The 23,982-nt window shown below is 41.4% G+C and overlaps 1 protein-coding gene across 4 annotated transcripts in view; it reads right to left on the bottom strand.

Annotated features, from left to right (window-relative positions):
* Positions 1–23,982, bottom strand: part of LOC137316340 (ATP-binding cassette sub-family C member 9-like) — a 233,059-nt gene that overhangs the window by 155,775 nt on the left and 53,302 nt on the right. For all 4 annotated transcript variants that reach the window (XM_067980409.1, XM_067980417.1, XM_067980431.1 and 1 more), the window contains 3 exons: positions 19,506–19,658; positions 17,178–17,333; positions 15,725–15,913 (listed from right to left, as the gene is read on the bottom strand). In XM_067980409.1, coding sequence (XP_067836510.1) covers positions 15,725–15,913; positions 17,178–17,333; positions 19,506–19,658 — 498 coding nt within the window. The remainder of the gene's footprint in view (positions 1–15,724; positions 15,914–17,177; positions 17,334–19,505; positions 19,659–23,982) is intronic.

The raw sequence follows: 23,982 nt of genomic DNA, 5'->3' as shown, positions 1-23,982 counted from the left end.
GGCCAGCTGGCTCATGGGAAAAAACATTGACCCTGACCTGATGGGCTGAAAATAGTAAATATTCTGAATGAATACTTCCTCTAAGTATTCACAATGGAAGACATGAGCAGCATCTTCCTCCAAACAAAGATATCATAAGAACATAAGAAATGGAAGGAGGATAAGGCCATACGGCCCCTCATGCCTGCTCTGCCATTCAATGAGATCATGGCTGATCTTCCACCTCAACTCCACTTTTCCACCCTATCCCCATGTCCCTTGATTCCCTTAGAGTCCAAAAATCTATCAATCTACCCAACAACTGAGCATCCACAGCCCTCTGGGGTAGGGAATTCCAAAGATTCACAAGCGTCTGAGCGAAGAAATTCCTCCACATCTCAGTTTTAAATTTATGACCCCTTATCCTGAGGCTATGTCCCCTAGTTCTAGACTTTCCAGCCAAGGGAACATTCTCTCAGCATCTACCCTATCAAGCCTTTTGTAAAACAGTGTTGACTCTGCTTAATCATATTATGATTTTCTAAGTGCCCTGTTGCTATGTCCTTAATAATAGATTCTAGCATTGTCCCTTCTACTGATGTCAGGCTATAGTTCCCTGTTTTCTATATCCATCCTTTCTTGAATAGTGGGGTTACATTTGCTACCTTCTAATCCACGGGGACCATTCTAGAATCTTGGGAATTCTGGAAGATCAAAACCAATGCATCCACTATCTCTGCAGCCATCTCTTCTAAAACCCTAGGATGTAGGCCATCAGATCCAGGGGATTTGTCAGCTTTCAGTCCCATTAATTTCTCCAATACTTTTTCTTTACTAATCTGAATTACTTTAAGTTCCTCCCTCTTATTAGACCCTTAGTTTCCCACTATTTCCGGTATTTTTTTTGTGTCTTCTACTGTGAACACAGATACAAAATATTTATTTAATGCACTGCCATTTCCTTATTCCCCATTATAATTTCTCCTGTCTCAGCCTCTAAGGGACCCACATTTACTTTTGCTAATCTCTTCCTTTTTATATACTTCTAGAAGCTCTTACAATCTATTTTTATATTTCTTGCTAGTTTACTCCCATATTCAATTTTTTCCCTCTTTAATCAATTTCTTGGTTATCCTTTGCTGATTTCTAAAACCCTCACAATCCTCAGAATTACTACTCTTTTTGGCAACATTGCAAGGGTCTTCTTTTAATCTAATACTATCCTTAACCTCTCTAGTTAGCCATGGTGGGCTCGCCTTTCCCGTGGAGTTTTTATTCCTCAAGGATATGTATATTCATTGGGAATTATGAATTATTTCTTTAAATGTTTGTCATATCCCAAGTAAAATCAATGACTTTGTTATAAATGAGATGCAAGTTCCAGACAGGCTAATCTGGCTCAAAACAAATAAATCCCATGGGATAGATGGTATTTATATAAAAAGGGGTGCTATAGGAAACTAGGGAAGAGATTTGTGAAATATTGCCAATCATTATGAGGGAGTCATTGGACACTGGGGAAGTACCTGAGGATTGGAAACAGGCTAATGTGGTGCCCATATTCAAAAAAAGGTGATGAAACAGACACAGGCAACTACAGACCAATTAGTCTTACTTTCATTCCATTTAAAATAATGAAATTGATTATCAGGAGTAAATTTGAGGATTATCTGTATAACAAAACCTAGTTAACAGCAAAACCAATTGAATGTGTAGAAAAGGCACAGGCATTTCTTTGTAAAATTACAACTACAAGTGACAGTCAATGCAAAGAAGTCTAATTCAGATAGTACCAAACTAGGAGGAGCAAGTGAAATTGAAGAAGGCAGGTAAGAAATTACAAAATGAGTTGGACAAAATATGGATGTGGGCAGAAAAATGGTTCTGTGGTGAAATTTATTTCAGACAAGTGTGAAATACCACACACAGGAAGGAAAAACAAGCAACACATATGCACCATAAATGCTGTTGAAATAGCTATGGATGAAGTTGGAAGGGATCTAGGAGTCTTGGTGGACTCAATGCTCAACATGACCACAGCAGCAATCAACAAACCAATACAATGTTGAACCTCATAGATAAGACAGTAGAATATAAGTGAGAGGAAGTCATAATCAAACAGTATTCAATGCGTGGTCTGACCAGAGCACTGTACAGTATCCAGTTTACCAAAACAAAAGGGAGACATTCTAATGCTGGAAGCATTGCAGAAAAGAGCTATGAGGCTGATCCCAAAGTAAAAGGTCTAAGTTATGAGGAAAAACTGGAGAGACTTCAGCTTTTAGTCTGGAAAGGAGGCATCTGAGAGCTAATCTTAAAGAGGTATATAAGATACTTAAGGATTTTCAAAAAGGTAAATCTGCAATATTTAAATTAAATTACAAGAATAAGACAAGAAGATACAGGATCAAATTACTAAAACATAAATTTAAGACCGACATCAGTAAGTTCTTCATACAAAAAGACAACGGGGGTGATTTTAAACCCCAAGAACGGGTGGTTGGGGCGGGAGGGAGTTGAAAATAGTTGTTTTTTTGGGTCTCAACCGCAAGATTTTTGGACTTTGCATTCCCAGTGGGAAATCTGTACTTTTACACGCCAATGTTAAACCCGGAAATAAAGCCGGGTTGCGGTTGTGACCCAAAAAACAACTATTTTCAACTCCCATCCACCCCCATCCCACCCGTTTTTGGGGTTTAAAATCACCCCAAAGAGTGACAACACATGGAATTGGTTTCCAGCTACAGTGGAGGCAAAAATCCTCCACTATAAGAACCAATTGGATGTTGCAATGGGGGGTACTTTAGGGTCATTCTGGATGGAAGAACTAAGATGGGCCAAGTATCCTTCTTAATCCATAATAACCTTGTGAAATTTTAAATCAGAACACCAAAATCAGTTAGTATCAGCAAGTTGAGGTATATGCATATTAATGGCAACACGGAGTTAAATGTTATATGCTCCATGGTATGCACCTGAGCAGTCCATGAAAAAGCTTGAGCACACCAGCTCTACATTTAATCTTTAATCAAGTTGCTATCCTTTGGCAAAAATTCACAGAATTTATTTGCAGAATATTGTTTAATAAGTTGAACTGCACAAGGCAAACCTTAGGCACATAATGCAGTAGATTGGAGATTTAATAAACCATGCCACAGATTTGCACCTTAAAGGTGTAGTTAGTTCAGATGCCAAGTTAAGGCTAGTTGCTTCCCTGCATAGAGGATGGACCTACCAGAGCCATTCTTGCACAGCTCCTGATAGCTAAACCATAAGCAATGTTGGCTGATGTCTGGAAGCACTGCACTTTCTCTATGCTAGGATCTTGTATGTAGCAAAGGGAGACCCAAAGAGAATGCAGAAAATCTAAATAACTTAAAAAGGAAAAAGAAAAAGGCACATAAATAACTTGCACTGCTAAATACACTCATCATTCAATTGCACAGATCCATTTATTTTACTTATGATGATTTGTATATATTAAGTTTTCCTTTGAATCATAGATTGGTTACAGCACAGAAGGAAGCCATTCTGCCCATCGAGCCAGTGCCGGCTCTTTGTAAGAGCAATCCAGTTGGTCCCATTCCCCCGCTCTTTCCCTGTAGTCCTGCAAATTTTTCCCTTCAAGTATTTATCCAATTCCTTTTTGAAAACCACAATTGAATCTGCTTCCACCACCCTTTCAGGCAGCATATTCCCGATCATAACTACTCGTTGCGTAAAAAAAGTTTATCCTCATGTCGCCTTTGGTTCTTTTGCCAATCACCTTAAATCTGTGTCCTCTAGTTTGCGACCCTTCCGCCAATGGGAACAGTTTCTCTTTATTTACTTTATCTAAACCCTTCATGATTTTGAACACTTCTATCAAGTCTCCTCTTAACCTTCTCTGCTCGATTCCAGCAATATGTGCCTGTTTAAAAATTGTGATTAAACTAAAGCTTAAATTAATTTTGGATGTACCCTTTCCAAATAAAACAAATAATTTTAAAACATATCTATACCAAAAACTTGCTTCTATTCTCAAGCATTCTATCAGATTTTATACTAAAAATAGATAATTCCTGTCAGTAACTTCTTCCAAGTAAAGAAAGAACTTGAATTTATATAACATCTTTAACAACCCAAGAATATCCCAAAGCGCTTTACAGCTAATTAATTACTTTTGAAGTGCAGTCACTGTTGTCTTGTGGGGAAAAGCAGCAGCCAATTTTCACACAAGGTTCCACAAACAGCACTGAGATAAATGAACAGATAATCTGTTTTAGTGGTGCTGGTTGAGGGATAAATGCTAGCCAGGACACTGGGAGAACTCTCCAACTTTTCTTCAAATAGTACCATGGGCTCTTTTATGTCCACATGAAGAGGCAGATGGGGCCTCGGTTTAACATCTCATCCGAAAGAAGGCAAGTAGGTGCAAATGAATCATGTTTAATCATTTGTTTGCAAAGGTTTTTGCTTTCAGATTAAAAATGAGAAAATGTTCCCAACAGATTATGCAGCAATTGATTTTGCCCAAGTAAACCAAAGCCTAAAAAAATCCTATAATTAAGTAGCAGTTAATATTTCCTGTAGATAAAGAGACCATTAAAGTGGTCTATTGGGCAAAGACACCAAATGGTGCATCACTAAAGCCATATTAACAGTGATCCCAAGGTAATTGTGGAAAATCAGCCAGCATTCCTGCTCCTGGTTACCATCCAGTGAATCCTGCTGGTAAATGTGCAACCTCAGTGTAAGCAAAAACGGATGAAGCTTGGCTATGATGCACAGCAACAAGTTATTCAGCCCCTGTGCAGTGCTAGCTGTTCAACTGAAGCTACCTTTCTCTAATACCATTTCCCTGTACTTTCCTGTATCTTTTAATGTTTCCTTTGCAAATACTTATCCAATTCCCTTCTAAATTATGTTTTAGTCTCTGTCTTGATTGCATGTGGGGTAAAGTAGTCTATGTTTGAATAATCCTCTGTATGGAAAAAAAAATCTTCTACCTTCCCCTTCATTCTTCTAGTGATAATCCAGTCTTTAACCCCTTGTTACTGATTTGCCAACCGCTTGTCCTTCATGCTTCTAGTTTTAATAATCTAGAGTCTATGCCCTCTTAGTACCAATTCAACCAGTGGAAACAATTTTCTATTATTTACCCTCTCAAGACCATCCATAATTTTGAAAATCTCTATTAAGCCTTCCTTAACTTCCAAATGAAAAAAAAGATTTTGCACATTTTTCTTCATAACTAGGAATATATGAAAACAAAGGAAAAGGCTCTACAGTTCATCTGGCCAATCACAAAAATTAATATTTCTCAATCGCACATTCCCTCAAATATCAATCAAATTCTCACTTATAATCTCTCATTCCTGGTATTCTATTGAGTCTCTGCTGCACCCTTTTCATGGCTCTAATATTTTTTCTATAATGAGTGTCCAGAACTTCACACAATATTCCAACAGCAGCTTAACTAGTAGCCATCATTTCCTTGCTTTTATATTCCATGCTTCATATGTCAAACTCAGAATACCATTTGCCTTTGTCTTTTATCCACACAAAATCTATGGCCTAGAAACTGGCAAGCCGACCTGAACTGGGCACAGGGAACAATCCCTGGACCAGAACATGAGGCCGGCGAACTGCAGACTGCTGGGTGTCCACAGGCAACTCACCGATGAAGAGGCTTAGACCTTCGGGCCGCTGCATCGCCAGCAGCAGCCCTCAGGTAGGTCTTGGAAGAGGGGGGCGAAAGCAATAGGGAGGGAAAGGGAGGCAGCTGGGAGGTGGGTGAGCCGTGGCCGGCAGCGGTCCATGGTTTTAATGTGGAGCCGGGAGGACCATTTCTGCACCTCACCGTTCCACATTCAGGTAAGTATTTTTAAGACAATACCTTTTTGGTGACCGTCTCCAGTGGTCGCATGTAGATCACGTTTTCCAGGGCAGTCCAATTTTACAAAGGGGGCCTCAATCATGCATTAGCCCCCTATTTGCATATGTAAAGTGCCTAATGCCTGTATCAGGAGCGGGCCCTGGACGGCTCTTTTTCTGCCTTCTCCAATGCGGCACACTATTGACACATAATGAGCGCATGCTCCCCACCCGCCGTATTGGATGCTTAGGCACCCGTTTTGCGCCTGAAAACCAGGCGCAGTGCCATTGAATTTCTAGACCTACGTATCTGCATCCTTAGATTTCACTCTTTTTTCGCTCCATTCAGAATCTTACTGTTTAGGATATACTTCCTTTCACCGTTCTTTGTTCTTTTGTTCCCCAGCCATCTCTCTTGCCTTGCAGCTACATTCCGTTTTTTTAATGTGTGCCTCAATCTCTTAGTTGACACCTTAGGAACACAGGAACAGGAGTAGACCATTCAGACTCTCGAATCTGTTTCGCGAATCAATCAGATCATGGCTGATCTGTGCCTCAACTCCATTTACCCGCCTTTGTTCCATATCCTTTGATACCCTCACCTTATAAAAATATGCTGATCTCAGTCTTGAAAATTTCAATTGACCCAGCATCCACAGCCTTTTGTGAGGAGAGTGTTCCAGTTTCCCACTACACTCTGAAAAAGTGCTTCCTGATTTCACTCCTGAATAGCCTTGCTCTATTTTTAAGATTATGCCTCCCTTGTTTTAGATTCTCCCACCAGAGAAAATAGTTTCTCTTTATCTACCCTATCGAATCCCTTTATCATTTTAAACACCTCAATTACATCACCCCACAACCTTCTAACCTCATAGGAATACAAGCCAAGTTTTTGCAAACTGTCCTCATAATTTAACTCTTTAGTCCCGGTATTATTCTGGTGAATCTGCACTGAACTCCTTCTAAGGTTAATATATATTTTCTGAGGTCTGGTTCCCAAAACGGAATACAGTAATCCAGATAGGGTCTGATCAAGGCTCTGTACCACTGAAGTATCACTTCCTCTCTCTTGTATCCCAACCCCCTTGACATAAAGGAGAACCTTATCAAATAGTTTGTGAAAATCCATATAGAAAATATCCAGTACATTCCCTTTATTAATTACTGTGATTTCCTCAAAAAATTCAATTAAATTAGTCAAGCAAGAACTACATTTCCAAATTCCTGATAAGCCCCTGCTTTTCTAAGTTTTCACCAATTTAATCCCCTATTATGGACACTAGAAGTTTATTTACAACCAAGGCAAGACTAACAGTTTTTGGAAAATTATGGTTAATGCCTGTTATTTCCTCCCAAACCTTCCTCAATCTTCTGGCATGCATACAATATGAGCTTGATGGCCTTTCTACTTTTAGTCCTATTAACTTTTTTTTAAAAAATACCGTTTCCTTTTGAAATATTTATCTCCAGTAGTTATTTTTCCACATCCTCCTCTAGCAATCCTACAATCCCACTGTCATGTTTCTCTGTAAAAACTGAGCCAAAATATTTAAGTGTCTCCGAAATTCCCTTACTCTCAATACAAGATTGCTCACGCATAAGATGGCCTCCTTCGTCTCAATGTAGTCTCAACCCTTATGCTCTCCATCCATTCCTCTGAGCTAACTAGTTTAAACTCACATCCACGCCTCTATCCTTGGTACCAGGACATTGCCCCCTTAAAGTTCAATCGTACGTCATATCCTGCAATCTTATCTTACCTCTCAGTTTTGAGTCACTTAGTCACTACTTTGATTTCCTTCACCTAGTTTTTCATTCTTGTGTCTTGGACTACGAGATTGGGCTCATTACCTGAGTTTCTCAACATAAAATAACTTTTTGCCTTTTATTTTTAACCCTCCACACACATTATTACAAATCAGGGTTTCTCTAACATCTTTTTTCTTATGATGCTTCATGACAGGAGGCTGAATGCTCACAGAAACTATGAATTGCATCTTGCGTCTTTTATTCTGTGCTGCGCCAAGTTAGCATAGCCCAGGTTTCAATGAGATTATCTTCATACATGGCAGCAACTGAAATTACATGTTGGCCTGGAGAAAGCCCAGCCATCTTCCCCTGATCTTTAGTTGCACCACCATCGCGAATCTCCCACCATCAACATCCTGGGCATCATCAGTGACCAGAGCTTAACTGGACCAGCCATATTAATACTGTGACTACAAGAGCAGGGCAGAGGCTGGTACCCTGCGATAAGTGGCTTATCTCCCAACCCCTCAAAGCCTACCCACCATCGACAAGGCTCAAGTAGCTTGGATGGGTGCAGCCACAACAAGCTATCACTATCCAGGACAGAGCAGCTCGTTTGATCTATACCCCTGCTACTGGACTAAATATCCAACCCCTCCGTCACTAGCGCAATGTGGCTGCAGTGTGTGCAATCTAGAAGATGCTCTGCAGCAACTCACCAATATTACTTTGACAGCATCTTCTTCCCTATGACCCCGACTCTGTGAAGGACAAGAGTAGCACTCGATGGGAACATCCTCACCTCCAAGTTACACACCATCCTGACTTGGACATTCCCTATCTAACACTACTGTTGGAGCATCATCAGCACAGGGTCTGTAGCAGCTCAAGGAGATGGTCCACCAACACCTTCTCAGGGCAACTAGGGATGGACAATAAATGCGACCTTGGAACCCACGTTCCAAGAACAAATACTATTTTTACAAATTGCAAGTTATTTTCAGAGAGATTTAATCATTATCTGACATGAAATCAGTATGTAGTTAATTAAACTGATTATATGCACACACAAAGTATATACTTCATCTCCAGATATATCCATCTCTGCCAAGTATATGAGGCAGTCTTTTCAAAAACTAGGAGCTGTGTTTGAATGACCCAAAGTGAATCGTTTGCTGATTTTCTCTCTCTCTTCGCTCTGAGCAGTCTCAAGGACATATAAGGTAGCCAAACTTAGTGGGAGGATAGAAGATTGGGAAGTCTTCAAAAGACAGCAAAAAGTAACTAAAGGATTGATTAAGAAAGGGAAGATAGATTATGAAAAGAAATTAGCGAAAAATATAAAAACAGATAGCAAGAGTTTCTACAGTTATATAAAAAGAAAAAGGGTGGCTAAGGCAAACGTAGGTCCCTTAGAGGGTGAGATCGGGAAATTAATGGTGGGAAACATGGAGATGGCAAAAATGCTGAACAAATATTTTGTTTCAGTCTTTACAGTAGAGGACACTAAGAATATCCCAACACTGGACAAACAGGGGGCTCTAGGGGGCGAGGAGCTAAATACGATTAAAATCACTAAGGAATTGGTACTCAGTAAATTAATGGGACTCAAGGCGGATAAATACCCTGGACCTGATGGCTTACATCCTAGGGTCTTGAGGGAAGTGGCAGTAGGGATTGTGGATGCTTTGGTAATAATTTTCCAAAATTCTCTGGACTCGGCAAAGGTCCCGGCAGATTGGAAAACTGCTAATGTAACACCCTTATTTAAAAAGGGTAGTAGGCAGAAGGCTGGAAATTATAGACCAGTTAGCCTAACATCCATGGTGGGTAAAATTTTGGAGTCTATTATTAAGGAGACAGAAGCAGAACATTTGGATAAACATAATTTAATAGGACAAATTCAGCATGGCTTTACGAAGGGGAAGTCATGTCTGACAAATTTGCTGGAGTTCTTTGAGGACATAACGTACAGGGTGGATAAAGGGGAACCAGTGGACGTAGTGTATTTAGACTTCCGGAAGGCATTCAACAAGGTGCCACATAAAAGATTATTGCTCAAGATAAAGAATCACTGGATTGGGGGTAATATTCTGGCATGGGTGGAGGATTGGTTATCTAACAGGAAGCAGAGAGTTGGGATAAATGGTTCATTCTCGGACTGGCAAACAGTAGCCAGTGGTGTTCCGCAGGGGTCGGTGCTGGGTCCCCAACTCTTTACAATCTATATTAACGATTTGGAGGAGGGGACCGAGTGTAACATATCAAAGTTTGCAGATGATACAAAGATGGGAGGGAAAGTAGAAAGTGAGGAGGACATAAAAAACCTACAAGGGGATATAGACAGGCTGGGTGAGTGGGTGGAGATTTGGCAGATGCAATACAATATTGGAAAATGTGAGGTTATGCACTTTGGCAGGAAAAAATCAGAGAGCAAGTTATTATCTTAATGGCGAGAAACTGGAAAGTACTGCAGTACAAAGGGACCTGGGGGTCCTAGTGCAAGAAAATCAAAAAGTTAGTATGCAGGTGCAGCAGGTGATCAAGAAGGCCAACGGAATGTTGGCTTTTATTGCTAGGGGGATAGAATATAAAAACAGGGAGGTATTGCTGCAGTTATATAAGGTATTGGTGAGACTACAACTGGAATACTGCATACAGTTTTGGTGTCCATACTTAAGAAAAGACATACTTGCTCTCGAGGCAGTACAAAGAAAGTTCACTCAGTTAATCCCGGGGATGAGGGGGCAGACGTATGAGGAGAGGTTGAGTAGATTGGGACTCTACTCATTGGAGTTCAGAAGAATGAGAGGCGATCTTATTGAAACATATAAGATTGTGAAGGGGCTTGATCGGGTGGATGCGGTGAGGATGTTCCCAAGGATGGGTGAAACTAGAACTAGGGGGCATAATCTTAGAATAAGGGGCTGCTCTTTCAAAACTGAGATGAGGAGAAACTTCTTCACTCAGAGGGTAGTAGGTCTGTGGAATTTGCTGCCCCAGGAAGCTGTGGAAGCTACATCATTAAATAAATTTAAAACAGAAATAGACAGTTTCCTAGAAGTAAAGGGAATTAGGGGTTACGGGGAGCGGGCAGGAAATTGGACATGAATTTAGATTTGAGGTTAGGATCAGATCAGCCATGATCTTATTGAATGGCAGAGCAGGCTCGAGGGGCCGATTGGCCTACTCCTGCTCCTATTTCTTATGTTCTTATGAGCCTCACTGGACAGTGCATCTGAAACTCACAACGTGGTGATTTCAGGGACCAAACCTGTGCCCTACAGCTCTATGCCTAAACACATTAGCACACTGTACCATGCCATTATTCGTTATTTTTTCTCTGTAGCTATGATTCTCTCTCTATACTTGCAACTCCTGTACAATACTAGTACCTTTACCACAATTTATGTTTAAGATTAACTTTTCAAAATAGTGGGCTGGATTTCACAGGTTAGATTGAATCCGTAAGCCTCATGCTACGTGGTCTTGACACTCTGCCTAAGCCCAATGGAACACACACCACTGCTGTTATGGGCCTTCCAAAGGCCTGAAACATTTCCCTGGAATAGGTGATTGTTCACCTTGAATTTAATAAAAGTTTTGCTGACAGCTATTCAGCTCTTCCCAGACCCCTTTTGTGCCATACAGCAGCATAGAGCAGCTGCTCTTTCCTGCTGGCATTCGGGGCCAATGCCTCAATTGCCTGCACAAGTCGGGGCCTCCCATCCAAACTATTTAAATAACCCTACCAATCACTACACTTCGGGATGGAGTTCATATCCTCCACTGTTGGGGCTCCTGCTCCTCAACGGTGGAGCAGGAATCCCGGAACTTCAGGGCATGTGTGTTTAAAAGACAATCTGGAAGATTAAAAGGGGATTTTAGAAGAATGTAAAACTCTGGTCTGGTGAAGAACCAACAGCTGCAATAGGTCCTCACATACCATAAATCACTTCAAACCGCACTTTAGTCCCAAGTTTCAAGCCATTTAAGGAAGTTGCAACTTGAAAAGTTTCATATCTCAGTAATATTTAAATAAAGCTTTAATTCTTTTCAAGCAAGTGATAAATTAAATGTACAATTATAAAGAAAAACTGTGACAACAAATCAAATAGTTGCAGCCCTAGTGTCGAGGATTAATAAATCAAGGTTAGGTATGGTGCTATCAATTATGTTTACATTATGAATTTGGAAAGTTTATGAAATACATTTTCTTTTCTCAGGAATTATTGCTTCATTCATTTACGTGTTGGTGTTCATCCTTTAATGTAGGCAACTTTCCATCTGGAAAGATTATTTTATGGAAGCATTCCAAAGGTTGAGAGTAGGTGAACCCAGGAGAGGCCTCAGAAGGAAAGAGTGTTTCGTCCCCCTCCATGTTTCACATTTTACAAAATGTTTGCTTTGTGCTTTTTTCCCCCCAATATAAATATCAATATCAATCTCTAACATTAAACAGTTTCATTCTATTGACCATCAATCAACATAAAAAATGAAACATTTTTTTTCAAAAGCTTTCAATTATTGAGAAGTATTCCCAGCCAAATGCTAAACCTATTAATCTCTTCTGACAGGAATTATAAACTTAAAAGCATACACTCGACTCTGCTATTCAAATGATAAGTCTGATTTTTTGAAAAGGTTTTGAAACAATGTACAATGATTAAAACAGCAAGTAAAAGATATATCCCAAAAGCTGAAAGAGACAGTCCACTTATGTATGGAGTGGATTCATTATGCAGCAGCTCTTATTATAGGAGTCAGAATCAGCATCGTTTTGTATTACATTCAGGATGACAATTCTAGACTCTGAAGCAACTGGAAGACTCAATATCAGCAAAGGAAGAGAGAATTATTTTGTTATGCTTTAGTTGCTTCTGCCATTTGTTTATGTAGTCTAAATCCATCGTCATATGCACTTGTGTGTGCATACTGGCTGCTGCTCCAGACTCTCCCTCTTTTACCCCTCTGCTGGCCACCTCCCAGCCCACCTTGCTTCTGTCACTTGTATCTCACTCCCTTTTTATTCCCACTCAACCACCTCTCTTGCTGTCACTCCAGGCTCAAGTCCCTCCTGGATATGCTACAACTTCTCTCCATTCCACCATAGGCATCCTCTGCCAATGCAGCACCCATTGCTGCTATTCTACATTATTCTGCTAACATGGCAGATATGGTGCCCAATTTGTTCATTGGGGGATCTCTGACCTCCTTCCCATTCCCTCTTTCTCCTTCCATCCCATTCCCTCTCCAACTTCCCCAGCGAGTCTCCAATCACTGGCACTTTTGTGTCGTCCTCAAGAATGTTTGCTCCCTTGTCGACAAGGCCCTCTCCACGCATGTCCTCATCTTGGATCAGTCTATTGATATCCAAACCTTGGCTGAATCAATGATGGTGACTCTTTCTCCCTGCCAGGTTAAACAATCCACACCACTTTCAGGATAGCCCTCAGATAATGAAGCAGTCCGAGCCCACATGGACAACATCCAGGCTTGGGCTCATAAGTGGCAAGTAACATTCGCGCCAGACAAGTGTCAGGCAATGACCATCTCCAACAAGAGAGAGTTCTAACCACCTCCCCTTGACATTCAACGGCATTACCATCGCCGAATCCCCCACAATCAACATCCTGGGGGTCACCATTGACCAGAAACTTAACTGGACCAGCCATATAAATACTGTGGCTACAAGAACAAGTCAGAGGCTGGGTATTCTGCGGCGAGTGACTCACCTCCTGACTCCCCAAAGCCTTTCCACCATCTACAAGGCACAAGTCAGGAGTGTGATGGAATGCTCTCCACTTGCCTGGATGAGTGCAGCTCCAACAACACTCAAGAAGCTCGACACCATCCAGGACAAAGCAGCGCGCTTGATTGGCACCCCATCCACCACCCTAAACATTCACTCCCTTCACTACCGGTGCACAGTGGCTGCAGTGTGTACCATCCAAAGGATGCACTGCAGCAACTCACCAAGGCTTCTTCGACAGCACCTCCCAAACCCGCGACCTCTACCACCTAGGACAAGAGCAGCAGGTACATGGGAACACCACCACCTGCACGTTCCCCTCCAAGTCACACACCATCCCGACTTGGAAATAAATTGCCGTTACTTCATTGTCGCTGGGTCAAAATCCTGGAACTCCCTCCCTAACAGCACTGTAGGGGAACCTTCACCACACGGACTGCAGCGGTTCAAGAAGGCGGCTCACCACCACCTTCTCAAGGGCAATTAGGGATGGGCAATAAATGCAGGCCTCGCCAGCGACGCCCACATCCCATGAACGAATAAAAAAAACACTATGCTGGATGCGTGGCTCTTGCTACCCAAGGTCTCAATTGTTAACAAAGCCATCCCCAATCACTTACTGATCTCTCTCATTATTCACAATCCTCTACCCACCTCCAACATCACCCCCCTCCCCTCCTTACTCAGTTCTGTCACTGACACACTTGTCACACTCCTCTAGTCCTGCATCTGCCCAATTATTGTCTCTGTTAACTTGCTCCACAGCTCACTTGTTTCTGCTTTTGACACCATCATTCAGGGTCTTCCATTCCAATGTTATCTTGATACATTTCACATTTCTACATTCTGAAGCCTGAGACCTGCAGACTCAAGTGCACCTGGTGTATAACTGGCCTCATTATCCTAGGCAAGATCTGGCTTGACCATCTTGAGTCTCCCTCTCCATGGCCTTATATCCCTACAAAGGATCAACCAAGAGGTCAAGGACAATCCCATATCATGATCAGTCACCTGCTCCAACCACTTCCCCCACCTTTCCTTTCTAACTTCCAATATCAAGTGTGAAAACCTTACGGACTCTTTTGTTTCAAAGATTTAGACTACCCACACAGTAGGCTCAGCCAAGCCTCCTCCTCCCACATCACCAACTCACTCACCAACTCAGACCCAACCCTGTATCAATTTATAGTTTCTCCCCATCTTTCCTTCCCCAGCCATCACCAAAGTCATCTCCCCTGAGATCCAGCCCCTGCCCTTTTTAGCCATGGTGTAGATATAGCTGGTCAATTTAAGCTTCTATTCAATGGTGATCCCAAGATATTCACAATTGGGGAATCAGTGATGGTTAATCCCATTGAAGGTCCGGAAGAGGAGTTGGCCTTTTGTTGTTGGAGATGGTTAAAGGTGGGTGACCTTTCTGCATTGTTGTCACCTTCAGTTTTGCATTTAAATTACTCTACCATCTAATTCCTTGCTCTACTGTACTGCCCCCTTCAGGCCACCATCTTGTGCTAAATGGCAGCATCCAAGACTGGGACCAGCTCACCTACCCTGCCCTCTTAGCCACACAAAAATGTGGCACGGAATAAAGCATACAAAAGGCAGATATATTACAGGGAAGAAAGAAAAGGCAGAATCTATACATGCTCTTCATCTGGGAATAACTTACTCACTCTCCATACCACGATAGCCTTATTTTTAAATTTACTCCAAATTTCAATGCTATCACAAGGCACCTGGTAAAACCATTACACAAAGCAGTACTTTAAACTTTTGGCAGTTTTAAAACTAATGAAAAACAGTGGTTTTTAAAATCGATCACAAAGATGGCATTAAATTGCTCAGGTAGTTTCAATGTGTATCAAGGGAAAGCAAAGGCACAGAAATATTTGAAATTCTCTTGCTCCCTTAGAAAACTAGTTTCATCTTATTGTCCACAAGGGAGCCTATGTTCCACTCATTTTCTCCAATTGACAGTGAGAATCAGAGATGCTTGTGTCAACCAATCTGGAAAGCTCAACAGGTCAGTACCTGAAATGTCAAGTTACCTATCTACATTCACTTTTCTGGCACCATACTCTTCAGCTAAACAGTTGCTCAATTCCAATTGAATCGATGACAATGTACATGACTAAATGTTCTAGGTGGGGAGAGTTAAACTAATATTGAAATCAGAATGAAATAGTGATGACTAACTGTAACACAATAATAAGTATGAAAAGCAAATAGTATTCTTTTAAAATAAAAGGGAAAGGGAACTGAGTTCTCCAAAATAATGGTTAGTTTATGTAACTTGTTTTTCAAAATCAGGTTTTTGGTGCTTCATATTTGATAGGAATGTAGAGTTGTACCCAACCAACCCAAGCTCTCTAATTTATCAGCCATTACCTTAATGCCCTGCAGCATTTCGTTGGATTTCTTGATCCTCTCATCTGAACATTCCAAGGTTCTTTTTTGAATAGAAGCAAATCTTTTCGAGATGAAGTACTGAAGAGGGGCGAGCAGAATGATGATAGATACTCCTATCAAAGCACTATACCCCAACTGCATATAGAGTAATAGTACTGCCAGTATAATCTGAAATCAAGATACAGGTAATACAGAAGGCAAGGTATTATTGTGCATGTCAGAATAAGTACTAAGTCAATGCATCAAAAAAAACTTTCACACTATTGTAATAACAGACTGAAACAAGCAAATATCCACCTCCTTATCAAACAGAAGATAAAAATTGCTAACTAATAGCAGTTTACCATGCTAGTTTTATTGGTTACTGTGGAATTTGAATGCTTTCACTTTATATGCAGCTGCTGTACTTCAGTGATCCTATACCAATGTTTTTAGAGGAAGAGTTTACTTCATGTATCAACCTGTTAAGTTATAATTTTCTCCAACACACCTGTCAGGACATGGAAAGTTTTCTGTTTTCAACCTCCCATGACCAGTTCTGGAAACACTCTCATCCAGGGCAGTTTCTACCCATTCTATTAAAGGGAGATTTTAAAATTCATAGAATGCAACCCACACAAATTGCCATTTACACTAGTTCTGCAAGATTTTTTTTTAAGAAAGTAGAGAATTTCTCAACTCATTCATTCCCTCCCCTGTTATTGTTTTATTTATTCACTTTACTTTTTCAATGGAATAAGACACGTGGACTATGATCATTACTTTATACCTTTCTATTCAGATTCAAAAACAGAAAATATTTCCATTGTTGTGAATAGGTGTTAATTATTTGTTTTTTTTAAAAAATCAGACTGTAGATTGAGTTCAATTTTCAGGCAGCAGTTGCTCATTTCAATTTCCTTATCAAATTTTAACAAAATGATTTTAAAAAGGCACTTAAGTGTAAATGACTAGTTCACTAGATCCTACCAAGTGAATTTAACATTTAGTTACCACAAGCAAATTAACCCTACATATTCCCAATATCCAGCCCTGTAAGCAACTCAAGTAGTTCAAACTGATATGTGGATCTTAAATACATTTGGAAGGAATCAGTCACATAGTTTTATACTTGTTTCAGTGACTACTCAGTTATCAAACCAAACATTTTAAGCAAAGTTTGGCAGAAGTCCTACAGTATGAATGTATGGCTACATTTCTTAATATAGTTACCACAATGACATCATAAACACATTGGAACCAACATACCTAAGGTTGTGGAGCACAGAATATAAAAAAAATTGCTGCAACCCCAGCAATTATTGACATAATCTGCGAGTTATCTATGCTAAAGTTACCTAAAGGAGGAAATGGTTACTTTATGAAATTTCTGGTGGGAACCACTTTATCCATTGATTTTATGGAAAAGTTAGCTTTTATAAAGTTAACATACCTGTATCGGAATTGCAATAATATAATATCCCATAAATGCTGCCATCGTTATTTGAAAAGCATCCACGGACATGTGATTGATAATCTGGCCTACTGTCAGAAGGCCCCCATTGAAGACCCACAGAGGCAGTGACAAAGCTTTCAAGTAAATCATTGTCTAGAGAAATAACACGGAAATGCACTGAGGTTACTGATGAAAGGTGGCTCACATTTACTACAGTATTTAATATTACACCACTTCTATAAAGCAGTATGAATGAAAGTTACAGCTTGTGCAAACAGTAGTGTACCTTTTAAATCAAAGTCATAAAGAATACCCATGAAGGCAACACAATGGCTCTGCTAAAGTGCACCAGAGAGGGAGACACCATTTTGTGGCTCTAATTCCCCACATGGCAAATCCTGAATTTCAGTTTGAGGCCAATAGGAGGATAATTTTCACCTCCTTTGCATTACCCATAGGATCAAAGAAAATGGAGAGAAAAAATTTACAGAAATCTTTGTATTCAGGAAAAGGCCAATGAGACCTCTATCCTTGTGCAGAAATACAGATGCCAATGGTTCTACAGAAAGGTGAACCGGTCTATCTCTATACAACCCCAAATCTTAAATATTTCTTAGTCTACCTTGTGGAGGGGGAATCTACCACTTGTAAGAGTAAATAGAGTGACAACTGAGTGCAAGCACCATTATGTTCTCTACTGTGATTCAGTGGATCAACCAGACTGCAGCTAGAATGATGGACAACTAATTTTTTGTTGATATAGGAGATTGCTCTAGTATTAACGATCCATATGCATACCAGTTTTTTTTTAAACATAGAATGTTCAGCACAACAGGTCTGTGCCAGTGTTTATGCTCCACATGAGCCTCCTCCCTCCCTACTTCATCTAACCCCATCAGCATATCCTTCCATTCCTTTTTCCCTCACGATATAGTAGATTGCTTTCGTTTCCCCTTAAATGCACACAGTTTGTTGTGTATCAATGTCTGGAAATGCTCCAGAACTAACTGTATTGCCTTCAACTCCAGGAAGTAGACATGGCATATGACCTGTTCCATTCCCCACTTGTCCCGAGTCCAGGTCCTTGAAAGGGAGCATCCCATCCTGCTAGGAATGGAACAATTACCACCATCAGCTGTGGGGGAAAATTGTAAAAGTGTCCCATGTAGAATATTGTTCTCCTCTTACCATCATACAAGATCTAGAATCATACCCTGGTTGATTATGTTTGGCTGAGACAGGAGTGCTCTGTGAAGATGTTCAGCTGTAGTGACTTCAAACAAGACAAGTACTGGGATCAAGAAATATAGCTGCCATCATCAGATAGAATATCAACAGATAGCCCTTTGCTGTAAGCCATGACCCCACCTGCAATGGGGAGATCAGGTCCTTGTGTACTGTAAATTGGTCCCACAAAAGAAAGAATTTTTGTTGGGTTGTTCAGAATAACACCCTTAAGACCATAAGGTTTTGTGTCATTAAAGCTAAGACTTCTTGAAATTGACTATGAAGCTCACCTCCTGAAATGTATTGAATATCCGCTGTATGGCTGTGCAGCAGATACCAGGCAATGGACTGACAAGTTATTCGTTCAACTATTGATGAGAAAGGAAATGCTACATCTTGAGGTGCACTGCAATTACAGATAGGCTCTTGGTAAAAACCATGGGTACTAATGATAGGACAAACAGCAGTATCTGGCTTTACCCCAGAAATTAAAATCAGAAAAACTGGTTATGAGATTCCTTTTTGGCAGCATGGGAGTAGGAATCTTTTAGTTATACAGCAACAAGACACTCCTCTGGACTTACTAAGTAAACTTTGTCTTGAGGAACTTGTTTAGTACCCCGAGGTCTCTATATTGGCCTCTAGAGCACATTAAATGAATTGATTTTGAAAAAGTCACCAATCTGTGTCCTGTCCAATAATAGACTTAATAACAAAAATTAATTTCTATTGAGAAGAGAGAAGGGGAAGGGGGGGATAGAGAGAGAGAGAAAGAGAGAAAGACAGACAGACACACAGACAGACACAAACCCCCTCCACCCCGACCCCCCAAGGTTCAGGCTCCTGATTGCTATCCAGAAAACCCTGCTGAATGTGCTTGAGTTGGATGTCAGATAGGATCAGGTCCCCCACAGTTGAATGGCCGACACATTGTCTGGACTCTGTCTAAAGAATGGCCACTTAGGTGAGACATAGGTGGTCACTGGGCTTCCATGGAATCAGACCTCAGGAAGAAGTCAACACCTCTAGGAGAGGAGGAGACAGGATGGAGAAAATTGGCTGAAGGGAGTGAGGGGAAAAAGGAAAAAGGTATCTCACCTGCAGAGCTGCTTTTATGTGTATTCCGTCCCGGATAACAATGTAATATGATATCTGTAAGCAAAAGTTCTGAAGGAGCACTGTACACAGCATCAAGAAAGCCAATACGTAGCCGTTACTAGTAAATTCCCAGAAATTCACAAAATGTATTCCCTGTATAAAATGAGGATACAGAACAGTCTTAATTAGACTATTAAAGATGGCCAATGCCTCTTCACAAGCATATAAATTCATTTATGTAGACCAACTTTGTTTTCTATGAACAGTCAGCTTTTGAACCCTCATGTCTGCTTGTCCATGCTTATTGATGAAAATCAGCTCATTCAAACTTCCTGCATAGTGCTCTGGAGAGCTGCACCATAAACCTAAAGCGCATTTATTGACTGGTCACCTCTGACTGCTCCCGTGCTCAGCAGATAAACACACAGGAGTGGTTAGTAAGAAGATTAGCGGCAATAACTGAAACAGCACATACAAACTGACAGCACTGATGCTGTTATTCGTTCTACTCAACTTGAACACTGCAGAATAGTGAAACATGAGAATAATGCTGAAGTACCTCAACTTGCACCGACAGAGTTTGGACTTTTTTTTAAAACAAACCCTTGAAAATGGAGTTTTTAAGTTTCCCGGATAATAACTTTACGTGAAGAACAGGATAAATGGTGTTTTCAACAACTTTCAGAAGGGTGTGCCGTCACACTGGTGATGGAACTGTAACTGTTCAGTCAGGTCAGCAATGAAATTGAAGGTTTTTAATATGTTTCTGCTTCTGAATGACTTGCTTAGATGAGAAATAAGTGTGGCATGGCAAGCTAATAATTTATTTTAAAAACTCCTAACTAGTATCCAATCACTAAGTGCCCTGAAACAAAAAAAGTTAATGGGTTTTAAAATTATATTTTGTTTTTTAAAAAAAATGGGGGCAGAAATTGCAATGCGTCTTGCACATTCCAAAACGGGTGCCACGAAGTTGAATTCAGCAGCGCGATGTTCCACGCAGGAAGTGAGCACAAAGCCATATTGGTCCAGGCCATCGATTAGCGTTCTCGGTGGTTGCCAGCAACAAATGCAGGCATCATTTAATTATGGTAATAGGGGACCTGCGACTTAATCAGGCCCTTGTGTTAATTTGGTGTCCACGTGCGCCTGAAATGTCACTTCCTTAACCTGCCCACCAAATCATGGCAGGATCAAACAGCTTTCACAAGTAGTATTTAAAGGGATTCTCACTTCGAGACACGCAAGTCTCTGGTTAGTCGTAGGCTTCTAGTGTGCTTTTGGCAAGTGTTTTTCTGTTAAATACTTTTGCAGTGTGAGATTGTAGAGGGCAAGTACTGTTTCACAGAATTTGCTTGTTCTGAATTACTGAATATGGGAATGCTGCTGGGCTTACCATTAAGGCTACTGAACTTCTTCCTGCATTGTAACCATGTCATGGGGCAATACTTCTGGTTCTAAAGTGCTCTGCCACCTCTGCCCACTCGTGCCCGCAGCTTGCCTGGATACCTTCCTGTTGCCTATTGGATAGAAGATGTCCCTCCTCCTGCCCACCTCCTCCACCAAAAATCTCCAAAGCAGCATCAGGAAACTGTGGGGCCCTTGCAGCTTCAATTGTACCTGCCAGTCTCCACAATCTTCAATGACAGTTGCTTGCAGCTAAAGTGTACCATCCCTTTAAATGGCATTAGCAATACGCAAAACTGACACCCCCTATTAGGCGAGCTGCCAATGAACAGTGCGAATAACAATGGCAGCTCAATCAATGAACGGGACAAATTTGGGGCCTTCTTTGCAGCCAAGTGATCAGGGGCGCAGTCCAAGCACGCGCTCATTCTGCACACAAAAACACGCTTTAAACAATATCTACCCCATGATTTTCATGACTCCAGGTCACACCATCCCTTAATTAAGATAACATGAAGAAAACAGCTGAGTACAATTTTTTGAAGATTCCTCCAGGAGAGCCAGCATCTGAAGAATAAACCCCCATCTCCAACAAGCTTCAGGCACTGAGGTGGGCGAGAATGAGTGTAGCTGCTAACAGTCTGCTGCAGATGCAGGCTCTTGCAATTAATTTGTTTGTTTTATGAGACCACAATGGGCTTTATATTAATTTCTAAATAAACTTTTTTAATGAACTTTTCTTTAAATTGGGTTCCCAAAATCGTACATTTGCAATTTATGAACTTTTTAAACCATATAGATGTAAATTTGTACATATAATTTATGAAGCCATTGTACAATTGAGTGTACATTCACACATATTTAGGGGTAATTGTACATTTTCTGAGAGCGTACATTCCCAGGTATAATTTAAGTCATTGTACATGCTGTCTGCAGTGACTGGGGAGGAAATGTATCGTCACATTAGGTTGCTTGCACTGGGAACGATTCAGGTTGGGGAGCTATGCCAACTTGACCCTAAGTTCTGGGGTTAGTTAGGACCATGGATGTTTTTTTTAAAATTCGTTCATGGGATGTGGGCGTCGCTGGCAAGGCCAGCATTTATTGCCCATCCCTAATTGCCCTTGAGAAGGTGGGGGTGAGCCACCTTCTTGAGCCGCTGCAGTCTGTGTGGTGAAGGTTCTCCCACGGTGCTGTTAGGTAGGGAGTTCCAGGATTTTGACCCAGCGACGATGAAGGAACGGCGATATATTTCCAAGTCAGGATGGTGTGTGACTTGGAGGGGAATGTGCAGGTGGTGTTGTTCCCATGTGCTTGCTGCTCTTGTCCTTCTAGGTGATAGAGGTCGCAGTCTTGGGAGGTGCTGTTGAAGAAGCCTTGGCAAGTTGCTGCAGTGCATCCTGTGGATGGTACACACTGCAGCCACGGTGTGCCGGTGGTAAAGGGAGTGAATGTTTAGGGTGGCGGATGGGGTGCCAATCAAGCGGGCTGCTTTGTCCTGGATGGTGTCAAGCTTCTCGAGTGTTGTTGGAGCTGCACTCTTCCAGGCAAGTGGAGAGTATTCCATCACACTCCTGACTTGTGCCTTGTAGATGGCGGAAAGATGGCTTTGGGGAGTCAGGAGGTGAGTCACTCACCGCAGAATACCAGCCTCTGACCTGATCTTGTAGCCACAGTATTTATGGGGCTGGTCCAGTTTAATTTCTGGTCAATGGTGACCCCCAGGATGTTGATGGTGGGGGATTTGGCGATGGTAATGCCCTTGAATGGCAAGGGGAGGTGGTTAGACTCTCTCTTGTTGGAGATGGTCATTGCCTGGCACTTGTCTGGCACGAATGTTACTTGCCACTTATCAGCCCAACCCTGGATGTTATCCAAGTCTTGCAGCATGCGGCCACGGACTGCTTCATTACCTGAGGCGTTGCGAATGGAACTGAACACTGTGCAGTCATCAGCGAACATCCCCATTTCTGACCTTATGATGGAGGGAAGGTCATTGATGAAGCAGCTGAAGATGATTGGGCCTAGGACACTGCCCTGAAGAACTCCTGCAGCAATGTCCTGGAGCTGAGGTGATTGGCCTCCAAAAACCACTACCATCTTCCTTTGTGCCAGGTAGGACTCCAGCCACTGGAGAGTTTTCCCCCTGATTCCCATTGACTTCAATTTTACTAGGCTCCCTGGTGCCACACTCGGTCAAATGCTGCCTTGATGTCAAGGGCAGTCACTCTCACCTCACCTCTGGAATTCAGCTCTTTTGTCCATGTTTGGACCAAGGCTGTAATGAGGTCTGGAGCCGAGTGGTCCTGGTGGAACCCAAACTGAGCATCGGTGAGCAGGTTATTGGTGAGTAAGTGCCGCTTCATAGCTCTGTCGACGACACCTTCCATCACTTTGCTGATGGTTCAGAGTAGGCTACTGGGGTGGTAATTGGCCGGATTGGATTTGTCCTGCTTTTTGTGGACAGGACATACCTGGGCAATTTTCCACATTGGCTGGTAGATGCCAGTGTTGTAGTTGTACTGGAATAGTTTGGCTAGAGGCGCGGCTAGTTCTGAAGCACAAGTCTTCAGCACAACAGCCGGGATGTTGGGGAGGGTTCCTGCATTGTGGGCTTTAGATCTTAACTGGTTTACCCCAATTGGCAAAGAAATTGTTCTTGTCGCAAACAGGATGCAGTGAGTAAGGCTCTCTAATAATTAATTTGCAATAATGGGTGGTATCACAACTGTGCTTCATGTCTATTTCAGGATAAATAGATTGTTCATTTTCTTTTGAAATGAGGATTCCATTCTAGTGAACTTCAATGATCAGTGACGTAAATTGTTGGTCTGTTGTGTGAGAGCCATAGTATTCTGCAAATTTGAAAGTAGTTTTCAATTGTTTTTAGGCACTTGTTGTTGATGCTTTAATTAACATGTAGTAATCATGGAGACAGCCTGCACAATCTGTACTTTAGCTGTAATAGCCACGAGAAAACTTGGAGTGATATTAATAATCAGTAACAGTAGAACAGATGGCAAACTCTAGACTGGTAAGTCAGATCCACCCATCAGCACAAAGCTCAGCT

The sequence above is a fragment of the Heptranchias perlo genome, chromosome 3 (assembly GCF_035084215.1).
Source record: "Heptranchias perlo isolate sHepPer1 chromosome 3, sHepPer1.hap1, whole genome shotgun sequence".
NCBI lineage: Eukaryota > Metazoa > Chordata > Chondrichthyes > Hexanchiformes > Hexanchidae > Heptranchias > Heptranchias perlo.
This window is presented reverse-complemented; position numbering and strand designations above follow the sequence as displayed.